The 20751-nt window shown below is 36.3% G+C and overlaps 2 protein-coding genes across 2 annotated transcripts in view; both read left to right on the forward strand.

Moving 5' to 3' along the window:
* LOC134536555 (SH3 domain-binding protein 5 homolog) overlaps nucleotides 1-20751 on the forward strand; it is a 125646-nt gene that overhangs the window by 49974 nt on the left and 54921 nt on the right. The window contains exon 5 of the mRNA XM_063376308.1: nucleotides 19581-19664. Within this exon, the coding sequence (XP_063232378.1) occupies nucleotides 19581-19664 (84 nt within the window). The remainder of the gene's footprint in view (nucleotides 1-19580; nucleotides 19665-20751) is intronic.
* LOC134536554 (uncharacterized) lies at nucleotides 5566-10960 on the forward strand. The gene is made up of 3 exons (XM_063376307.1): nucleotides 5566-8346; nucleotides 8715-8806; nucleotides 10177-10960. Exons 1-3 carry the CDS (start codon nucleotides 7863-7865, stop codon nucleotides 10852-10854), a joined length of 1254 nt encoding a protein of 417 aa, XP_063232377.1. The 5' UTR covers nucleotides 5566-7862; the 3' UTR covers nucleotides 10855-10960.

Consider the following 20751-nt stretch of genomic DNA (forward strand, 5'->3'; position numbering starts at 1 on the left):
ATAATTGTGACTTTTAGGTAAAAATGGTCACTTGGGGTTACGTAACGTTTTACTAGGGGGGAGGGGGGGTACAGAAAAACGTTACGGCGCGTTACATGGGGGGAGGGGGGGTCAAAAATATCAAAAAATTGTGTTACGTAATACTTGAACGCTCCCTGAAAGTGTTAATTCAAAGTCGAGTAAATAGTTATCTTGTTGCAAGCAATAGAGCTTAAAATATTCGTCCAAATCACCTTACACAGTTCTTACTTTTTGAGTAAAGTAAATAAGAAAAAGGAATTTTTTTTCATAGAACCATTAAAATACATAATATTAAATTTTTACGTTTATTGTGTGAAATATGAAATAAAAAATAATGTAATCATTAATTGATGAAAAACTGTATATTGTTAACACTTTACTATAAAAAAAAAGGGGGGGAACTGCCGTAGTACGTACATTTCAACTTAATTACTAAGACATTGGAAACTTAGAAGTCTGTAGACATAATACGCTGCAATCTTACGTGATGGAAGAGAAAGTCCGAGAGAGATAGTAAAATTTCTGATTTAGACGTAGGGCATAACGCAGGTCACACCAAGCAGATCGACCCGCATTTTCAGCCACATGAGTCACGCTGAAATATGAACTCGATTGAAACTTCTACGAGCCGAAGAAAAGAAACAGCAATTTTTCCTAAACTGTTACTAATTCAAAGTAATGAGTAATATATAAACGGAAAATACCTTTGCAAAATTTTTATAATATTAGTCAAAAATCGTTATAAATAACTACGGGTAACTCATTCAAAGATATGAATAGGTATATTAACCCTTTGTTTTGTAGTGGTATTTCTATGATACCACTTTGAAAAAATATTACTATTCGCAATGTTTCAGTGGTATTGCCGAAATACCTCGCGTGAGTAAGCCTTGAGCTGCTATCTGGCGATCCTAACAAGAACAAGCAACATTGGCTGCTTTAATTTTCCTTCCGCCATGTCTGCTAAAAGTTACATAATAGATTCTAATTTATTTTTAAAGTATATTTTCTGTGTGCCTCAAAGGGTTAAACGAAAATAGTTATCGAATTTTATTTTAAACTTATGAAAATAGGTTACGCAAACAATAAATTAATCAAAGTAACAAAGAAAAAATTTGTAATAAAATATATACTTTTAAATTTAAAACCTTTTTATTCCCGTAAAAATACATTATCTCACATCAAGTAAAGAGAGTTACTCGGAAATTCACTACGTATAATACAACGACGTAGCGCAAACGCGAAAGCTCAGGTTCGAAATCATTTCATGAATCTTGATTTTTTACCACCTCTCCAATAACCTAGCCGTCATGTTGGAACCAGCTGTCTGGCCAAACGTTTTCTGCATCCCCAGTAAACATTGCTTGTGCAGTATTGCCCAGGAAATCAACAGGAAAATAGTACCTTGATATAAATTTTATGAAATGGAAAAATTAAATTTTTATGTTCCTCATATATAAAATTTGCAACGCTTTTTATCTAAAAATATTTAATAACTAACCTGCGTCTGAACATTAATGTTTCTGCTTTCTCTACATTACGTGATTTCTCACTTATTAAAATTTTAATGATTATTTTACATACATTCTGTATTTATATTCTCAACATTATGTTTAACGCTACATTTAAAAAAATTTAAAATTTAATATTAAATAAATGGCACTAATGTAACCTTCGAGAGAAGAATACCTAATGCCGCTACAATGAAAGTACATCAGATAATACAAGTTCAATTTTTATATATATATTTATTTCGTTTTAATTTCCGTCAACAGTGACGTTATAGAAACCGGGAAAATTAATTCAATTTTTTCTTCTTGGTTTTACTTGTAGTTATTTAAACACGTGAATTAAGCCCAACGCTCATTATGTAATCAACTTAATTTATTATAGCTATACAAAATAAATAACTGTTTTACTAACACAAATTAAATCATAATCATTGAAAACAGGAATAAAATAAACGTGTCGTTCAGATGTGGCGAGCAAACCATTAGCTGAAGTCAATTTAGCTCTGTGTGGAACTAACAGCGCCATCTATACAGAGAGAACCAAACTGAACGCGAAAGTAAATATTTAGCCACAAGAGTGCAGCTCTGAATGCAGGGAGTGCAAACAAAAATATTTCTCACTACAGTCCTTTCAAAATATTTATGCCTTCTCATTCAAATTCTAAGTAACGTGATTCGGCGTTATGTGTTTCTAAGTTATGTGTTTCTAAGTTAAGATCGTTCTAAGTTGTGTGTTTCTAACTTGTGATAGTTCTAAGTTGTGACTTTCTACATTACGACATTTCTAAGTTGTGTGGTTCTGCGTTGCGTGTTTCTAAGTTATGACAGTTCTAAGTTGTGTGTTTCTAAGTTGTGATAGCTCTAAGTTGTGACTTTCTACATTACGACATTTCTAAGTTGTGTGGTTCTGCGTTGCGTGTTTCTAAGTTACGTGTTTCTAAGTTGTGATAGCTCTAAGTTGTGACTTTCTACGTTACGACGTTTCTAAGTTGTGTGGTTCTGCGTTGCGTGTTTATAAGTTACGTGTTTCTAAGTTATGACAGTTCTAAGTTGTGTGTTTCTAACTTGTGATAGTTCTAAGTTGTGACTTTCTACGTTACGACGTTTCTAAGTTGTGTGGTTCTGCGTTGTGTGTTTCTAAGTTGTGACTTTCTATGTTATGACGTTTCTAAGTTGTGTGGTTCTGCGTTGCGTGTTTCTAAGTTACGTGTTTCTAGGTTATGACAGTTCTAAGTTGTGTGTTTCTAAGTTGTGATAGTTCTAAGTTGTGACTTTCTACATTATGACGTTTCTAAGTTGTGTGGTTCTGCGTTGCGTGTTTCTAAGTTACGCGTTTCTAAGTTATGACAGTTCTAAGTTGTGTGTTTCTAAGTTATGATAGTTCTATGTTGTGACTTTCTACGTTATGACGTTTCTAAGTTGTGTGGTTCTGCGTTGTGTGTTTCTAAGTTGTGTGTTTCTAAGTTACGTGGATTTTTCCAAGTTTTCTAAGTTATGACAGTTCTAAGTTGTGACTTTCTAAGTTATGTGTGGTTCCCCCCACTGGGTTTCTTAACTTTCATTTTCCCCTCATGGCCGAAAACCACCGAAAAGGCAGAGCAGAAAATTTTTGTGTGTGATGAATTCTTAAGGTGAAGGAAGTTCCAAGATTATGTTTGGCTCCGAATCACTTGGGTATAGACACAGTTCTCATAGATGTGTGTCATGTTGGGGATGTTGTGACAAACCTACAATCCTGACAACATGAGAGTGACGTGTTAGCGATCACTGCCACTGAGGACTTTATGACAGCGTGACTCAGTTTATGAGTGCCGAGACAGTACCGAAGTGGTTGGAGCCCAAAAACTGCAATAATATTTGATGTCCAAATGCTTTGAGCCTTCATGCATAACGATGCAAAGTAAAAGATACACTTTATTTTATCTAAATTTTAAACTACTCTCATTAGCCTTGTACTGAGCTGACTGCCAAAATTTCAAACATTATCATTAATTGTTCAACAAACAAACAATTTGAAGTTCGTATTTAAAAATAAAATCTTGACATGATTTCGAAGTAAACTATTTTCGCTTGCGAGGTTGATCTGCGTTAAAGTGGTAGATTGTGGTATTGAACAGTGCATCTCTACCTCAAAAGGCAAGATAGTTTATCAGGTAATGGTCCCAAAATGTTTTTAAAATAGGGGGTTGTCTGTAAAGTCGGTTTACGGACGATAATTTTACGTGATAACGTCCTTAATAAACAGTTGACAAAACAGTTCACTTGTAGGTTGTATGCTGCCGCTGTCTCTCTTCTACTCGGACGCATAGGCCGATGGAGTGGAAGAGAGATAGATGCGTCACAAGACGATCGTGCTTCTCTATCGCTTGTTCCGCGCTCTCGCTTGCGCGCTCGGCTCAGGCGGAACGTGACGATGAGTCGTGCTTTTTCGTGCGTGCAGCCGGCGTTCATCGATTTATAAGACGTTATCAAGTCAAAAATTTTTGTGTATGCTCCTTCCCAAATTCATTTCCAGTTACAGGAAAGCTTCACTATAAAGAACATGAAGGGACCAAAAAATAGTTGAGTTTGTTATACTGAAGTTCTTTATACTGAAACATAAGCATTGTTATAAATATGTATACCGATAAACACATGAAACACCTTAAGTGTTTTAAGGTTCAGTATCTCAGTCATTAGTCTATGGCCGCTTGAAGAACCTGTTCACATACTCTCTGCTGATGCTTTGTCTATGGTCAGGAGACACATTGTAGGCAGAGCTGCCAACCTCAAATCACACCCATCAGTAATGACAATTATATTAAAAAAGTACGCGTAAATCATGCACAATAAATTTTTCCTGAGGAATTATGACACACACAAGAGAAAACAAAGGACAATAATATGCAAAAAAAATTAAAAATGTAGGCCTATGTATATGAATACAATGAAAATTAATGAATCGAAGAAAAAAACTATTTGAACAATACAATCATCTGAATATGTAAGAAATGTCATTAATTTTACAGGAAATTTTCAACCTTCAATTCAAAGTATTCAAAGTTATACTTTTGAACAATTATATTTTTATTTGCTTCTTTTATCCTGGTTGGATAAGAACTGCCTTATAAACAAACAACAGAAGACAAACAAAAGAACTTTTAAACAATAACTCTGCGTTCGTTACTTTCGTTTTTTCAGATGTAGCGAAAAAACTACGATATGGATTTATTGCTCGTCATGACTATAAAATGTTCCGCCTGTTTCTTTAATTCAATGTGCCCTCTACAGTCATCCCTTCCACCATGTGCAATTAGGGATGCAAACGATACATCGATGTTTTGAAAACATCGATGTATCGTTCATGAAACATCGATGTTAGCATCGATGTTTTGAAGAGCGATACATCGCCGATGCATCGACGAAAAAGTCCAAAAACATCGACATCGTTCATCATTAAAATTGCCATAGTTTTTTTATAATATTTTGGCTATCATTTCATTAATATTTATTGAATATATAAAAAAAACATTACGATACGACATTTAGTTTTTAAGATACAATTTTTTTAACTGTCTATACTTACTATAAAAACCTACATTTTTAAGTAGATAGGTATCATAAATGTTGTAAATACTGAACTATTTGGTTGATTTCAGTATACATTTTTCCCAGTACTTTAAGAAGTGTAAAATCATTTGGAAAAAATGAACACCGTTAAAAAAATTTGTTTACATAAGAATTTTCTTTAAAATTTTAAAAAATATAAGGAAAAAGCAGCGAGTCTTTATGGACAATTCCATAGCTTGTTGTACATACAAGCTATTGATTGGTACTGATACGGTCTCGCTAGCTCTATCGAGAAAATTAATGTTACATTTTAAACCTGCACATACACTTCATGCTTTTTCCCTATTTTTTTTTAATTAAAAATAAATTGTGTAAAAAAATAGTTATTTTTTAAATGATTTTGGACTTCTTAAAATACTGGAAAAAAAATGATAAGGGTACCAACCAAAATGGTTTAGCATTTACCTACTTTTTTATACTTAAAAATGTAAGTTTTATAAGTATCGAAAATTAAAAAAAAAAGTTTCTTGAAAACTAAATGTCGTATCGCAATGGTTTTTGGATAAATATATCCCTCATGATTTGTACTATATTCATGAAATGATAACTAAAAACATAAATAACAAGGGTAATTTTATTTTAAGTAAGCCTGCAGTCTGCCCGGGCACACACACGGTGCGCAGAGCTTCAGGAAAAACCAACGTGATTTGAAAACTACTCAAGATATCCGAGTGGGGTCTGTTTACAAAAAGCATTAAAGTGTTCGCTGAATGTCGAAAGGTACTTTTGAATTCGGATTAAGTTTTTAAAATGTGTTTTTAGTAGAGTGAAAATGGCTAAAAGGCGTGTTTTCGGAGTAATTTTTAGGGATAAAACAACCGATACAGAATTTTGAAACCACTTAAGGGCAGTGCAGTACACCTTTATCTTCATTTCTCGGCCATATAATGTCACGGTCACCGCTCAGTTCTCTCAGTTATCCTGTGTGACGACGACAAGACTGCGTGCCAGTCCAGAGGAGACACCTCTCTAGAAGCACCAGCGAGCGTCGCGCTTATCATCCCGCCTCACAGACACACATAAACCCCGAACAGACGGCCAGCTTTACATACATTTAAATTAGGGACATGCCCTTTAATGTTTACCTTTACTTCTGCTAATGTTGAAGTTTTAGTCATTTAAATTTGTCCACAACTCTTTGAAGTTTACTGAGAGATGGTCAAGAAGTTCATGGGATTTTTTAAGTTTTTGGTAGCAGAATTTGCTTTTAATACATGTTTTTGTTCTGCACGAGACACGACTGTAATTAGGTTGTGGATATTGTGGTCAGGAATCTGTAGTAGGTATGGTTTTTGGCTACATACTTTAGTTTAAATCACTTTGGCATGTTTTTCCTGATATATATAAACATCGGTTAAAACATCGATGTATCGGTTGTCAGAACGATGTTTTTTGACATCGATGCTTTTTCGTTTGAACATCGATGTTCGTGATATCGATGTTTTTAAGAGCGATGTTGCATCCCTATGTGCAATCGAAAAGTCAAACGTGCATACATTACAAAACGCGTGGTGTTCCAAAACATTTGAAGACAAGCATGGCCATTCTTTTGAATAGTTAGGTCTTAGGTCGAAAGTTTTGAAGAATTGCGTTCGTTTTTTTATCCCCCAGATACACGCTTCATTTCTACAACCGGCCGGTAGCCTACAACTCACGTAGTTTCGGTTTCCTACCACGTTCGTGCAACTTTGGATTTCACTCAAAAATTGAAATTAAAAAAATCGAAGGGTTGGGTTAGGTTAGTCACAACATGCTTGTTTTCATTAATTTAGCGGCTGAAGTGGCGTTAATACCGAAACGCAAAACTTCGGAAATCTTCGGAAATTCTTGCAGGGAACCGAAACTACGTGAGTTGTAGGCTTCCCACAACCGGCACTGAAGAACACAACACTATTGAAAAAAGGAAAAAAATTTCACGTCTGTAGACACGACAAAAACAATATGGTGAAAAAAATGAATTTCAAGAAATAAATTAAAACAGCACAGGTTAGCCAAAGTACCGTACAAAAATTATCGTGATGTAAGTAGCCAACAAACAAAAAGTCCGAGAATATGTACTATTTTTATCGTACAACGGACGTAATACCATCCCATTATTATTTCAAAACACGAGAATTAATCTACTCATGTCGACAGTACATGCGCACACATACTAGTTCCGTTATTGTTTTTGTTTACGTACACGCTGTTACGTTTGAATAAGAAAATTAAAAATAAAGTACAAGTTTTTGGATGGTAATTTTTTTCAAAATTTGCCTCAAGTTTGTTCGTTCAAGTGAATATTTTTGTTTCAGGAAGAAACGGACCGTCGTAAAATTCGTTAAGATGAAATAAAATTCAAGGTTATTATATACGTTTTTGGCGGGACCAAACAATGAGTTCGATTAAGTGAAGTGTTCGTTTAACTGAAGTTCGTTGTACTCAAGGTAGTTAGAGTATATAAGGTAAGCCATTCCCGCTGACTGCGCATTCATTGGCTGAAGGCATCTGACGTCACGTGGAGGAGAGAGAGCGGGCTGGAAGTTGCCGGCCAGCGCAGCAGTACGCCGCGATAAAATAAACTCGTCATTGTGAAGAAACTAAAAGACCAAAGTAAAATCTTTTTTTGGGATATATTCCTTGATGTTCATAGCCTCTAATGGTTAAGTTTTCAATGTATAATTTGCTATGATATGGCAGAAAAAAAATAATACGCCACACAGTGATTTGAAGGTTTAGCAGATGATTTGGTACAATATTCGTTATCTAAAGCCGCGTACACACTTGCGCGCCGCGGCTGCAATGCAACACGCCACGAACAGGATTCGCCAGGTGTGTACGGGCCCTCGAACACGCGCCGAGCGTGCGCCGCGCACGCCACGAACCGCGCGCCGCGAACCGCCAGCTGTCGGTTTTTTCGACGAACACAAAGGGATTCGGCGCGCCAGTGTGGACGTGTTTGCAGCTCGCAGCGCACACGCAGCGAACATGGAGTGGAGCGAAGAAGATATGTTGGGCTTGATTGAAGTGTATAGAACACATCCTGTGCTTTGGGACCCAAGTAATAGAGACTACTACAAAAAAGCTAAAAAAATGGATGCGTGGAGAGACATAGCTGTTACAGTCGGGCAGTTAGAAGATGAATGCAGGAAAAAAATGATTAGTTTGCTGTCGTCGTACAGAAGGGAGAAGTCAAAAGAAAAAAACACAATAGGGACTGGTAAAGGTAAGATTTTATTATACTTCTCATTGCAAGTAAATTAATGTTAATTTTAGGTTTCACAGTATTTTGCTGTACCGTCGTTGAATACCACATTTAGTAGTTAATACGTAGCTCTTATATATAATAGAAATTGTTGTTATCAGTACATTAAATGTACATTAAATGTATTGCATATTGTATATGTTTAATAGTTTACACTACCTTTAATTGAATGAAACTGCTGAACATAGAACAATCAATGTGTTTATATAACATGACAAATTATATCCTAATTTTTAATACTTTTTAATTAATTGACACACCTGAATATAAAATAATTATTGACATATTTTTAACAAAAAATTATGTAATCCTGGCGCATGTTTTTGCAGGTACTTCCGAAGTGTATACCAGCCGATGGTTCGCCTACGAGTCGTTAAAATTTCTGGAAGGCAGAGATAAGCCACGGCCAACAATGAACACGGTAAGCTCAACATTTTAACAGTACATGTTGATAGTTTTTATAAGTATGATTAAATGGCGAGAGATGTATCTTGGCCTTATGTTTTAAATTATTTAGCCTTAAAATGGAAGATAGTAAAAAAGTGGATATAATACCATCAAATACACTTATGTGTCTGCCAACACCATTGTAAACCTCTCGAATTAGGCACACACGTTAGTTTCAAGCATATGACTTCTGCCACGATATCGCACCTTCTTTAACGCAGTAGTCTGCTGGTTCATCCCTTATTTTTTGAAAATGGGCAGAGGATCTTCTAGGAATACTTCTTAATGGAACCAGGGATGTCATATTTTCATCCTTTCTCCAGGAACCTTCCGTCAAGACACCACCTTCCTCGTAGTCCATTAATTCTTGCGGTGTGTATAGGTTTGTTGAATGCCGTCTTTAATGATTGTGCAGATGTATAATCGCAGTAACGATTAATTGAACTTTCTCAGGTTCCAGGAGGATTGGTTTTCTTAAAACCCTGAATACTGAACTTGCTATTCCGAAGGCATTCTCTACCACTCTACGGGCTCTGCTTAGCCGATAATTAAATATTCTTTTACAAGAACCCTTCTCTAAATCTCCAGAGTAAGGTTTCAATATATTTTCTCCAAGGGCGAAAGCATTATCAGCTGCAAAAAAATACGGCACTTTCATCTGTCGTCCAGGAAGTTCTGTTGGAGATGGCAACCCCAAAGTTCTCTTCGTCATCATGTCATACAGTTTACTGTTGTTAAAAACTCCCCCATCCGAAATTCTTCCTTGGCATCCCACATCAGCAAATAAAAAGTTGTAATTTCCATCTACCAAAGCAAACAATACAATACTAAATTGTGATTTGTAGTTGTAAAACTCGCTGCCAGAGTTCATTGGAGACTGTATAATGACATGCTTGCCGTCGATAGCTCCCACACAATGAGGCAGATTCCAAAGATCTTCAAACACCTTCACAACTTCCATCCACTCCGCGGGATTTTTGGGGAGCTGAAAGGATAGATACATACATGATAAGACAATAGTGGTCACAGACATAATATTTCTGTATGACCTCTCACATGAAAATCAGGTTACTTCATTTTCATTTGAAATTTACCTAGGAAAACAGATTCTTTTGGGAACTATTTAAATCGTATTTTTGTGCACTGTTAAGAGAAAGTATTTAATATGAAAATATCCACATTTGTTTTCGATGAAAATTTACATTCCCTCACAAGTATTGCCCTTTGTTTTCAAATATTGAAACTTTCTGTACTGACAAAGCTAAGAATTTTTAATGTAGAGGGATTATGTAATAAATACTTTTATCGCAAGTATATTTATGTTTATTAATTATTATGTTTAAGGAGCCGGTGATCATTGAAGGAAACCACGTCCATCAAGAACTGAATGTGCAAAATGAAGACCAAGAATTTCTTTCTCCAAGTGCACCTAAGCGAGCAAAAGGAAGGCAACAGGGTGATGGAACTGCACTGCTAGCGGATGCTATTAGCATTCTACAAGCTACTGCTGGAAAATTCAACATGTCTTCTGAACAGAGCGAGATTAAAACATTTTGCGCATATTTATCTTCCAAAATGGCGACATTTTCTTCAGCTACAAGATTGGGGGTTCAGCACGCTGTTTATGACATTTTGATGAAAGCAGATCGAGGTTTGTTTGAAATACCTACATACAACTATGGTCAAGGTCAACTATTTCATTCCAATGCACCTGAAAACTATTCTACTCGCATGTATATGCAACAGCCAGCTTCCCACTCATCAACTTCATCAGTTTATCTTCCTGCTCAACAACAACAACAACAACAACAACAACCCTTTGAGCCAAATCTGTCGCAGTCTTCTCCAGCTGGTCGGTCCCCGACACAAATGACTCCACATGCACAAGTTACTATGCTACCTAGTGCCTCGGCTACAAGTATACAAACAAATTCAAGTCACACCATTTCACCGCTGGCGTCAATGCAAAGTCCTTTATCGCATTCATCTCAGTGTTCTGATGATTTTAATGACTGTGTGTAAATTGCATCACAATTTTTGTGTTAATTTATTTATTTGTTTATGTGAACTACTCTGATTTAATTTGAATTTAATGAGTTCATTTATTTAATTTTTCTTTCTTACATCATTTGAGTACTGTATTTTTGAAAATATTGTTTTATAAATAAAAACTTAAGCAATAAGAACGTTTATTTGTTCTAACGTTCAACTTACCTTGATATTTTCTTTCAACACTTCAATTAACGCTGAGCAGACTTCTGTTACTATTCCTCCTATAGCCTGCTTTGAAATTCTGAACAGATATTGCAGACTTGAGTACGAGTCTCCTGTCGCTAGAAACCGCAATGTCACGGCTAACCTGGAACATTAAAATTGAAAACCTGTGTACTTAAACATATTGAACATTAACACTTTTAATAATGCTGACAGGGAAATTGCTGTCAGGCATTAGTACAAATTGTAAACAATTCATAGGCTACTTACCGATCTTGAATAGTGATCGGTTCTCGCAAGTGTGTTTCCTTCTTACAGATTTTTGGTCCAATTTTAATCAATAAATCTTCAAAAGTAGTCGGGCTCATTCGTGTGAAATTTTTGTATTGGCCACTTATTTCCTGAGCTTTCAGGACTCCTAACATCTGGTTAGATACACGATCTTTAAAAAGATTTGAGCACCACCATCGTCGAGATCGACGCTTATGTTTTCGTTGCATACAATGGTAAGCAGCTATTACAACCACAGCACTGCTAACGAGAAGAATTTCGTCTTCCTCGTCGTACATGACCGGCTGAACTGCGGTGTTCGTCAGTCTCAGGTGGTTCGCCGGGTGCGCGGCGCGCGCTCGCGGCGCGCTGTGACGCTCCGCGCCGCGCGGGTGGCGCGCGTTTCGTGTTGCATTGCAGCCGCGGCGCGCAAGTGTGTACGCGGCTTAAGGATATTACTTTCCAGATGGCACTAGAAAATCAATGTAAGCATCTAATATGTGCATTAAGGATCAAGTATCAAAAATACGTTTTCTTATCGTCAGTGGATATAGCCGTTCGCTCAGAATCGTCTTGTATGTTTTCGGGTTCCGTGCGCGCTTTCACTTGCACAATGGTAAATGCTTCAGAAAAGCTATCTCGAAGCTATCTCTTGGTTTTAACATATTTTCCTAAGAAATATATATTAAATCATCTACTTGTTTATATATAGGTCTGTGTATATGTATGTATATGCACATGTATGTGTATATAAACACACACGTATCTGTGTGGACATGTATATATAGGTATTATATTTTATATATCACACTAACTTTTCTAACATACTGTGTTACATTATTTAATATAACTATTGTTTATCATAACAAAAATAAGATTTTTAATGAATAATCCAAACATCATGCCAGGAAAAAAAATCATGCCACACAAAATGCATAATTATAGAAAAAAATAAATAAATATAATTATTATGGTGGCTGCCTGCCTATCAAACTGTATTGCAGAGCTTCAGAGGCAATTATGTAAAAAAAAACTAAACAATGTGGTTTTAAGGTATCTAACTGAAACAAAAAAAACATTGAAGGGTTTTTAATGCTTCTCTACAAGTTTCATTTATTTCTGTTCGTTATTTACATACTAGTTATTTTTTACGACAGTGAAAACAGGGTCAGAAGTTCTTTGGAAATAATACTTAAGTGTAAAAAATTTAGCACGTAGTATTTAAATTGTTAAAAAAAAATAAAGTGCATTTTCATATTATTAACTATTTTTCCACTATAATATACAGTACCAGCTTAAAGTTTTTTAAAGTCTTGCTGCAGATGAAAATAATGTTCTCAAGATGCACTTCAGTTAAGTAAGCAATATATAAGCAATTACTTAGCAGGTTAACCAAAGGTAGAAATACTTTCCTTGGTCTCATGTCATGACTATGCAAGCTGACCTGCGGCCATACGTTTAATCCTGACAGCCACCATAATTAGAAAATATATAAGTTAGTCATCTTGTTATGCAAATATATAATTGATGAGTAGTTAGTGGTTATTTTATAACTTACATTTTGATTATTTTATGATGATTTAGAAGAAGCTGAAGCTGCCCACATTCGGCGCTTTTTTGCTGAATGCTTCTCCGTGGCTTGCATTTGGAGTTTTTTGTTGAGATGGCGTATTCTAATGAAAGTCCGTGTCCTTGCGTACAGCGAAATAATAGTCTCGTCAAGTTCTGGAAATTTTGATTTGATTAGACATTTCAGAGTGCAGACCTGCCAACTCTCACGATTTTGGTGTGAGGCTCACGATTTTAAGGTCCATCTCACGCCCTCACGCCAAAATAGTGTTTCCTCACGACTTTTTGGGGCCCCAAAATTTTGTTTGTAAAAGTTACAAAACAAGTTTTACGAAAGCTTACAGTAACGAGTTTCCATCAATACTCGAGTCACATAAAGGAAGCAATTTTGTGTTTTGTAGCGTGTCCCGTGCTGATTTTTCTATCTCGCATAGTGGAAGAGGAGACATTGTGAAACATGTCGCTACAAAAAAACAACTAACACGTGAAGTGTATTGCTTCCAATAAAGACAATAATTTTGCTGTGAACAGTGATAATAGTGTTACACGAGCAGAATGTTATTTTACATCTTTTTTAGTTGCGGCCCTGCATGATTACTATACGACAGCGCTAAATTATGTTCAACTAAATTAAATCTGCAACTTATAATTTGTTGAAATAAATTTTGAAGCAGAGACCATGTAACATATGTACAGGTATGTCACTTAAATTTAAAGATTCTCATTTGTTGTTTTTTATATCTAACCTGTATTTATGGGCCTGAAAATTTTTATCGAGGACCTCATGATTTTTTAAATTTGAATGTTGGCAGGTCTGAGAGTGTGTATAACTCGTTCACATTTGGAAATATTAAGTCCGTGAAAACTGCCGAACAATACCTCCAGTTGCTTTATTTTTTGACACCATTCATCAGTTGGACGAGTAAGGCCGCCTTTTGAAATTACTGTTATCCAGTCGTGTGGCACTTGCCCCGACGAAGGAAATATTTCATTTTTAGCACCTAAGGTCTCGTCTACAGAGCGGCATTTAAATGCCAAATAGCCCGCCAGATATTTTATTGCATCCTCATTTATGTCTTCATTTTCAAAGTCGTTGCTTGTTTCTTCCAACCGCAATAACTGTAACGTTTCTTCCAATTCATTAACATGGCTATTTTCCATGGGTCCCTCGACGACATTTATACACAATTCATTGGTAACAAAGTTCAAAAAATCGTTCTCATTACTAGCTATTAAGGAACTTCCTTGATATCTTGTAGGTGAATCATGTTCTACTGACACATCGCTGGAGAGAGGAATTTCGTTTTTTCCTCCAAGTAATAGAAGTCTAATTCTATTACGAACTTCGAAAGGGGATGGATTGTTATAAAAAGCTCCTAGTCCACGGACAAGAGAGAAGAAGTTCTCCAAACAGTCTTGATTTAATCTTGAAGTTAAAATGTAAGACATATTTGATTTTTTCATGTCTTCAAAAAGTCCATAAAGAGAATTTATGGAGATTATGAAACCTTTCTGAAATGGAAGTAGGTTTTTTCGTTTTGTTACTCTCACTTGCGAAATCACTTCCAAAAAACGTTTCAGTGTGTTTTCTTGGCTTCTTAAATTCAAACCATATCCGCTTCTTAGGGGAGTCTGTTCGTCTTTAGGAACTCTAGAGTTCATCACATCGAACGTGTCATTGACTAACTCAACGAAGGTGCTTTCAGAGTTCTTGTTCAGAATATATCGAACTGCTAGAGCAGTGCGCCTGGAAAATAATTGAGCAGCCATTCTTACATTCTGACGAGATCTTCCACTTACACTTAGATGAGCCTCGTTAATGTGGTGTGTTATTGATAAGTCCCCCTTTTGAGTTTGTAAAATGTTTTCAATTATTTGTTTCTGAAATGATGTACCATCAGCTAATATTAAACCTTCATCTAAAAAGTGGTTTCTCAACAATTTAAGAAGATGGGGAACATCACAGAACACCCAAACTTTCCTTTCATAGTCCACAGGATTCATGAAAAAAGATTTTTCTGTGTTTACATTTAGTTCCTTCCACACCTTAGAATTTTTCCCTCCCATGTCACAAGTAACCGCGACAACACGGATTCCACAAGCTTCTAGGTCGCTAATAATTTTCTTTAACAACTCTGATGTCATCGTCACGTCAAAGTCATAAAATATTGGTTGTTTCCATGCAGCAAAAAGGCCCCTGACCATAGCTACCTGTACATTACTGTGAGGTCCTAGTATGCGATCGTCTGATGAATCGTATGAAATACGCCCGTCTATGTTCATTTCATCAAATGTCAGCACTGCTACTTTTTCATGCTCCTTGTAGTTGACTGCTCTGGCTTTCAACATACACAAAACTTCATTCAAAATTCCAGGCCTGCATTTAAACTGCTTAATCCACCTTTGTAAAGTAGTACGACATGGTAGAGGAGTGTGGCGTTTTCTCAAATAGTCATATGCTTTTCGGGAAAGAGATCTTAAAGTCAAGGCGTTCGCTATATCTTCCGAGGACCATTTCACTCTCTTGTTCCCTCCCAAGAGACACCTAATTTGCCCCTGCGTGAAACACCTGGACAGAATCTGAACTATTTCTTTTCTCTGTTCCCCAACTTTTACTTTGCGAGAAGATGGCAGTCGTTTTGCTACGAACTTAGGTCTTTTAAGCTTAGCAGCTTCCCTCTGCCTTAGTACTGCGTTAGCTTTCTTCAAAATCTCAACTTGCTTACGGAGTTTTACCATCTCCTCATTTTGATGTGCTTCTGTGCTAGTCGCTTTATCAAATTTTCTTTTTTTAGGTGACAAAGTTTCTAATGTTGATAGAGCTCTTTTCCTCACCTGCCTAGCTTCTTGGCGCGTTTCTCTGTCACTGGTAACCTGTAAAATATAATTTGTTTATTACATTTAAGCAAAATTGGACAAAAATATATGTATATAGAATGTCTAAAATGATTGTGTGCAATTCTAAATCAGCCCCTTATTATTAACAAACACTTAAGCTGTCACTCAAAGGTACCCGCCTAGTCTATCGCAAAGTTACAATATTCACATTGAATAAAAAAAGTTTATAAAATTAGAAACCAAAATATAATATGTATCTACAGAAGACTCCCGATTATCTGGGGTAGTGACTGTCAAGGGGTCCGCGGATAAAAAAATAACACAGTTAAAGCAATGTCGATAAAACTGCATGGTTAAAAAAAATTATCTTGACTATCCAAACAAACACTGTCTAGGGTTGTTGTACGTAATAGGTACTAAAATTTTAAGACGTAATTAACAGAAAACGTTGCAGTACATGTCACGTAAACATAGCCGTATTTTCCATCGCCCTATTTTACGTCTAGCTGTTCGATAATTTTTAATTTTTGTTGAAAGTTAAATTCCACTCATTTCCAATCATTAATGCACATTACTCCCTTAAGATGACTGAAAAAAAAACTGCTGCCTTGCGATTGCTGCCTTAAACTACGCACACAGGTCCGTTCACGCTCGCGCGAGTCACGCTGCCGTCAACCTGTGGGCGGTTCATTCTGGCGCGTGGAACACAGGCGCGCGCGGCTCACTGAGATGCGTTTATAATTTGCCACAGCAGTTGTGAAGTTCATGGCCTAACACTCACCAGTTATGTATGCACTATGTTTGGCAGCATTATTCATCTTGAATCACAGCGTAAAGGCTCTCACATAAATAAATAAATAAACTAATAAAAAAAAATTTTTGTGTGTTTTTGGAAGTGAAATATTGCACGATTAACCCGTAAACTGAATAACTCACACCCGGACAGTCAGGAGTCTACTGTATTTGTAAACGTTAATAAATAGAGCCTGGACCAAACAATCATAACAATGAAAAATACCTTTTAATCCAAAATATATATAAAAATTATAATAGAAAACGAATAGGTGTGCATATCAAAGACATAAAAATAGCAACTATCTATATGTAAAATAAAGTTAGGGTGAAAACAAAACCAAAATTATTAGAAATGACATTTCAGCCATTTGTTATTTTTTAATTTAGCTTAACTTATAGTGTAATTTATATTAATGTTAAATTGCTATGGTTATATGCAGTAACTAACGAAAACATCCAAACATCCAATTTTTTTTTTTTCAAATGTGTTCGTGCGTGGTATGATAACCACTTAAAATTCCAAGGGGGTAAAAGATACCAGTGTTCTTTCGAAGTTTGCGTGTTAATGTTTTAAACCAAGGAATGTCAACCTTAAAATTATATCCCTGTCTAGGCAGACCCTATAATAAACTATCTAATATAGTTAAAATAATAAATAATGTCGCTTATAGTAACCTTTATTTTTAATTATTAGTTAGCCGTGTAAGAATTTTTTTTCATTGGTGTGAATGAATTATTGTCAAACACTGGCAATAAACTAATTACGACTATAAATTACTATATTAACAACTATAATTTTGTACTTTTAGATACATACCTGTTCTGTAGTTTGGCTGGCAACAGTGCAGTCACCAGAGCTACAGCTGGGAAATGAACTCGAAGCCTTGTCACCATGCCAGTTTGCAATAAACAGAGAAGGGACCGCATTTTTTCGCAAGATTTTTCTTTGCGGTATTCCCAAAAGTTCATTTCGCAAGTCTCGTTCGTAATCATCCGCGCGGAAATGTACAGAACACACTCTGGCATTTTCTGGCTTAAATTTGTCACTTCTTTTGCAGCGCAAAACCCACACTCGCTTAATCTCCTCACATTTAGGAAATCTGTGATACACAACACCAGTAGTTTTCGATCCCCAATTGGTACACTGTGCCATAGCACAACTAACTCTGTACTCAGATTGTTTATTCATCTTTGTCACATTTAGCAAGAATAGACGGCGCACTGAACTGTTAGTCAAAATCACGCCCGTTGCTGAACGTTCAACACAAGAACTGCAAGCGAAAAGCTAGTCTAGCGCCCCCATAGTGACTTCAGCGAGACGTGAGTTTGGAGGGGGAAAGCATGGTTGCCGGGAAGGGGCCCCGCTGCTATGCAATAACGACACTTTTTTTTTGTTCAGTGGTATTTCCAGGACTTGTACCCTGCCACGACTACCTGCTCTGGGTATATTTAATCCCCACTGGCAGAGGCTTTTGTTAGGTGACATTTGTGAAAGTTGGTCGCACAGGAATTTTGACAACGCTTCAAAAATAGCAATCTTTCTGCTTGCAGGTGATTGGAAAGAGTAAACTTTTATATTGCTTTTAAATCACTGGCTCAATATTAAGAATATTATTTCTAAGCATCTCGTAATTTACGCATTTAGTTTCATTGACATGACATTAAAAAACGCACTGCAAAGAATATCCCCCAATTTTTTTCCATGCGATAAATATTAAAAAAAAAAAAAAAACTAAATGTAAATGTATACAATAACGCCGTACCTAATGGATCCAATACCGCCATTTTTCATTGATATGTAGTTCTGATAAAATATAGCGATTTTATTCAGACTCTATTGTCGAATACTTAATGCCCCTATTCGTTTTTTAAGCATATAAATGCAACAATTAGTGATTAGATTTTTATCACAACATATTATCTTGATTACTACAAAAATTAATGCGGAGGAAAATTTAATTTCAAAATTTGGTTTCAAGAAATAATTTCGCAGCCTTACTTTTGGATTTGTATGTCGTCGGTTGGATTTTTAGTTAAGGGATAAGTTAATAAATCATTTTTAATTGTTGATGAAGAATGTTTTATTGTTAGTCAGGTCACGATTAAATTAAAACATCGTTTGCTCTCAGGCATGCATAGAGTAAAATGATGAAAAAAACTTTTTAAAAATATATTTTAAATGCAATATACTAAAAAGTATTATGGTTTCTTAATATTTCCATAAAATATAGGGTACTCAGTTTTATCGTACTGGCATGCGTGTACTATGACTCTAAAAACATGGAATCAAGACTAACTCTAACCAAGATAAATTTACACCATTTCATTTAACTGGGCTCAAATCAGACTCATTACTCAGTTAAAAAACACTTTCGAACAATTATTTAATACATTATCTTTTTTTCTCTGGCGGAAAATGGAGCGATACAAACCACAGGGCAACTGGTCACAGAAACAGATCTTTAGGGTGGTACAACTTATTCACCAGGGGTCAAAAGTAGCAACAGCTGCTAAGGAAAATAATGATTTCGTAGAAAATTACGTGACCACTGTTCCGCTATAGTTTTTTTTTTTTTTAAGAAACGTTATTTCACTTACTGCTTTCGCTCCTAGCCTATATTCAGAAAAATCATAACATTCAAGTGACCTCAACCCCATCTTAGGTGCCGCTACGGGAACTTTCCCAATCACTTTCCAGTGTCTGTAACTGAAGAAGCCAGGCTACTTCTCTTCGCTAAACGCAATAACGGCTGCATAACTTAAGAAATATAACCTCAAAGTTTTGTGAAGATTGGTTAATTAGATTTTTCAAGATGGCAAGTTTATTTTGCCGCTGTGTACGGCTTAGCAAGCGAGGAGCTAGACCGGACTCCTCCACGTGACGTCAGCCCGACCCGGTGTTGGAGGGGGGGGGAAAGCGCGGCAGCCGGGAAGAGGCCGGCCTGGTTGTACTGGTGCTTTCCCTTCGGGCTGACTGAAATTTTGTCTTGGGAGTCTAACACGAGATGTGTCGTCTTGTGCCAGTCCTGTTGTATTACTTGTGTCGTTCACGCATGCTGCAGGTGAGGGACGCGGAGGACCAGAAGGTGGAGAGTGGCCGCTCGCACCAGAAGAGGGCCATGCTGTTCAACGCGGCCGAGCAGAAGGTATGGCTTCCAACTACGAGAGTCTAAATATGGCATGTTCGAGATCACGGCCATGCCGGATTAGCGATTTTGCAGTATTATATAACATCAATGTAGTTTAAACGGGAGTACCAAATGTGAAACCACAATACGTAAACCTTTAAAAATCGGGAACACTGTACTGAAAAACTCTTTAATGAATTAAGAACTCATGTAGCTAAGTAACGCGATCGAGCGGACAAAATGAACAACTGGAATTCACATAAAAAATTATTTTAATGCGAATGGCTTACTTGTTGCTGGATTACAGATTGTGCTGCACCATAGAATGCTGCATTAAAGACCTTTAGCTGTAGTTAGAGACAAAAACATTGCAGATGATGGTTTCTTAGAACTTTGGGTTAGCAAGTGGCTGTGTCCAAATACTAGTGATGTTGTGGTCTCAGTTCTCTATTCCCACCAAATTACCCGGCACCTAGAATTGTAAATATGCTCCAAGTACCGTGGAAAGCTTTATAGCCAAATTTCCTCCCCCCCCCCCTTTTTCCCTTTTACCCAAAAAAATAAAGCAACCTTCCAGGAATACATTCTAACTTCATGCAGTCCTACGGCAACAAGACTTCTTAGTGCCTGTATCCTGGCTCTTTGTTTTCACAATTTTTTCACTCAAAAAAGGGATGATCATTTCAACTAAAGGAAATTATTACAGCCTCATTATACTTTTAAGTATCTTGACCTAACTATAAACTACCATAATTTATAGTTGGCTACTACTCATGAACTGTAGGTGTTTGCTAACACTTTTGCAGCCCTCAGTCACCTTAAATGTAAAAAATCATAGTGAGCATACGTATCCTCTTTTAACAGACCTTTGTTTGCTTGAGGGTTACATCCCTTGCTCATTACAGTCTCATCTCATTATTACAAACCTGAAGGGACCATAAATTTAGCACTTTTCAATAATGAGGCTTGTATTAACCATCAAACTATTGGAAAAACATTACGACATTAATAAATTGATTACCTTCTAATTATTATAAATAATAATATTATATACACTGTATTATATAAACCGTTGTAGCCAACCATTGCTGTATTTAAATTCTGA

This window comes from Bacillus rossius, chromosome 11 (genome assembly GCF_032445375.1).
Source record: "Bacillus rossius redtenbacheri isolate Brsri chromosome 11, Brsri_v3, whole genome shotgun sequence".
Lineage (NCBI taxonomy): Eukaryota > Metazoa > Arthropoda > Insecta > Phasmatodea > Bacillidae > Bacillus > Bacillus rossius.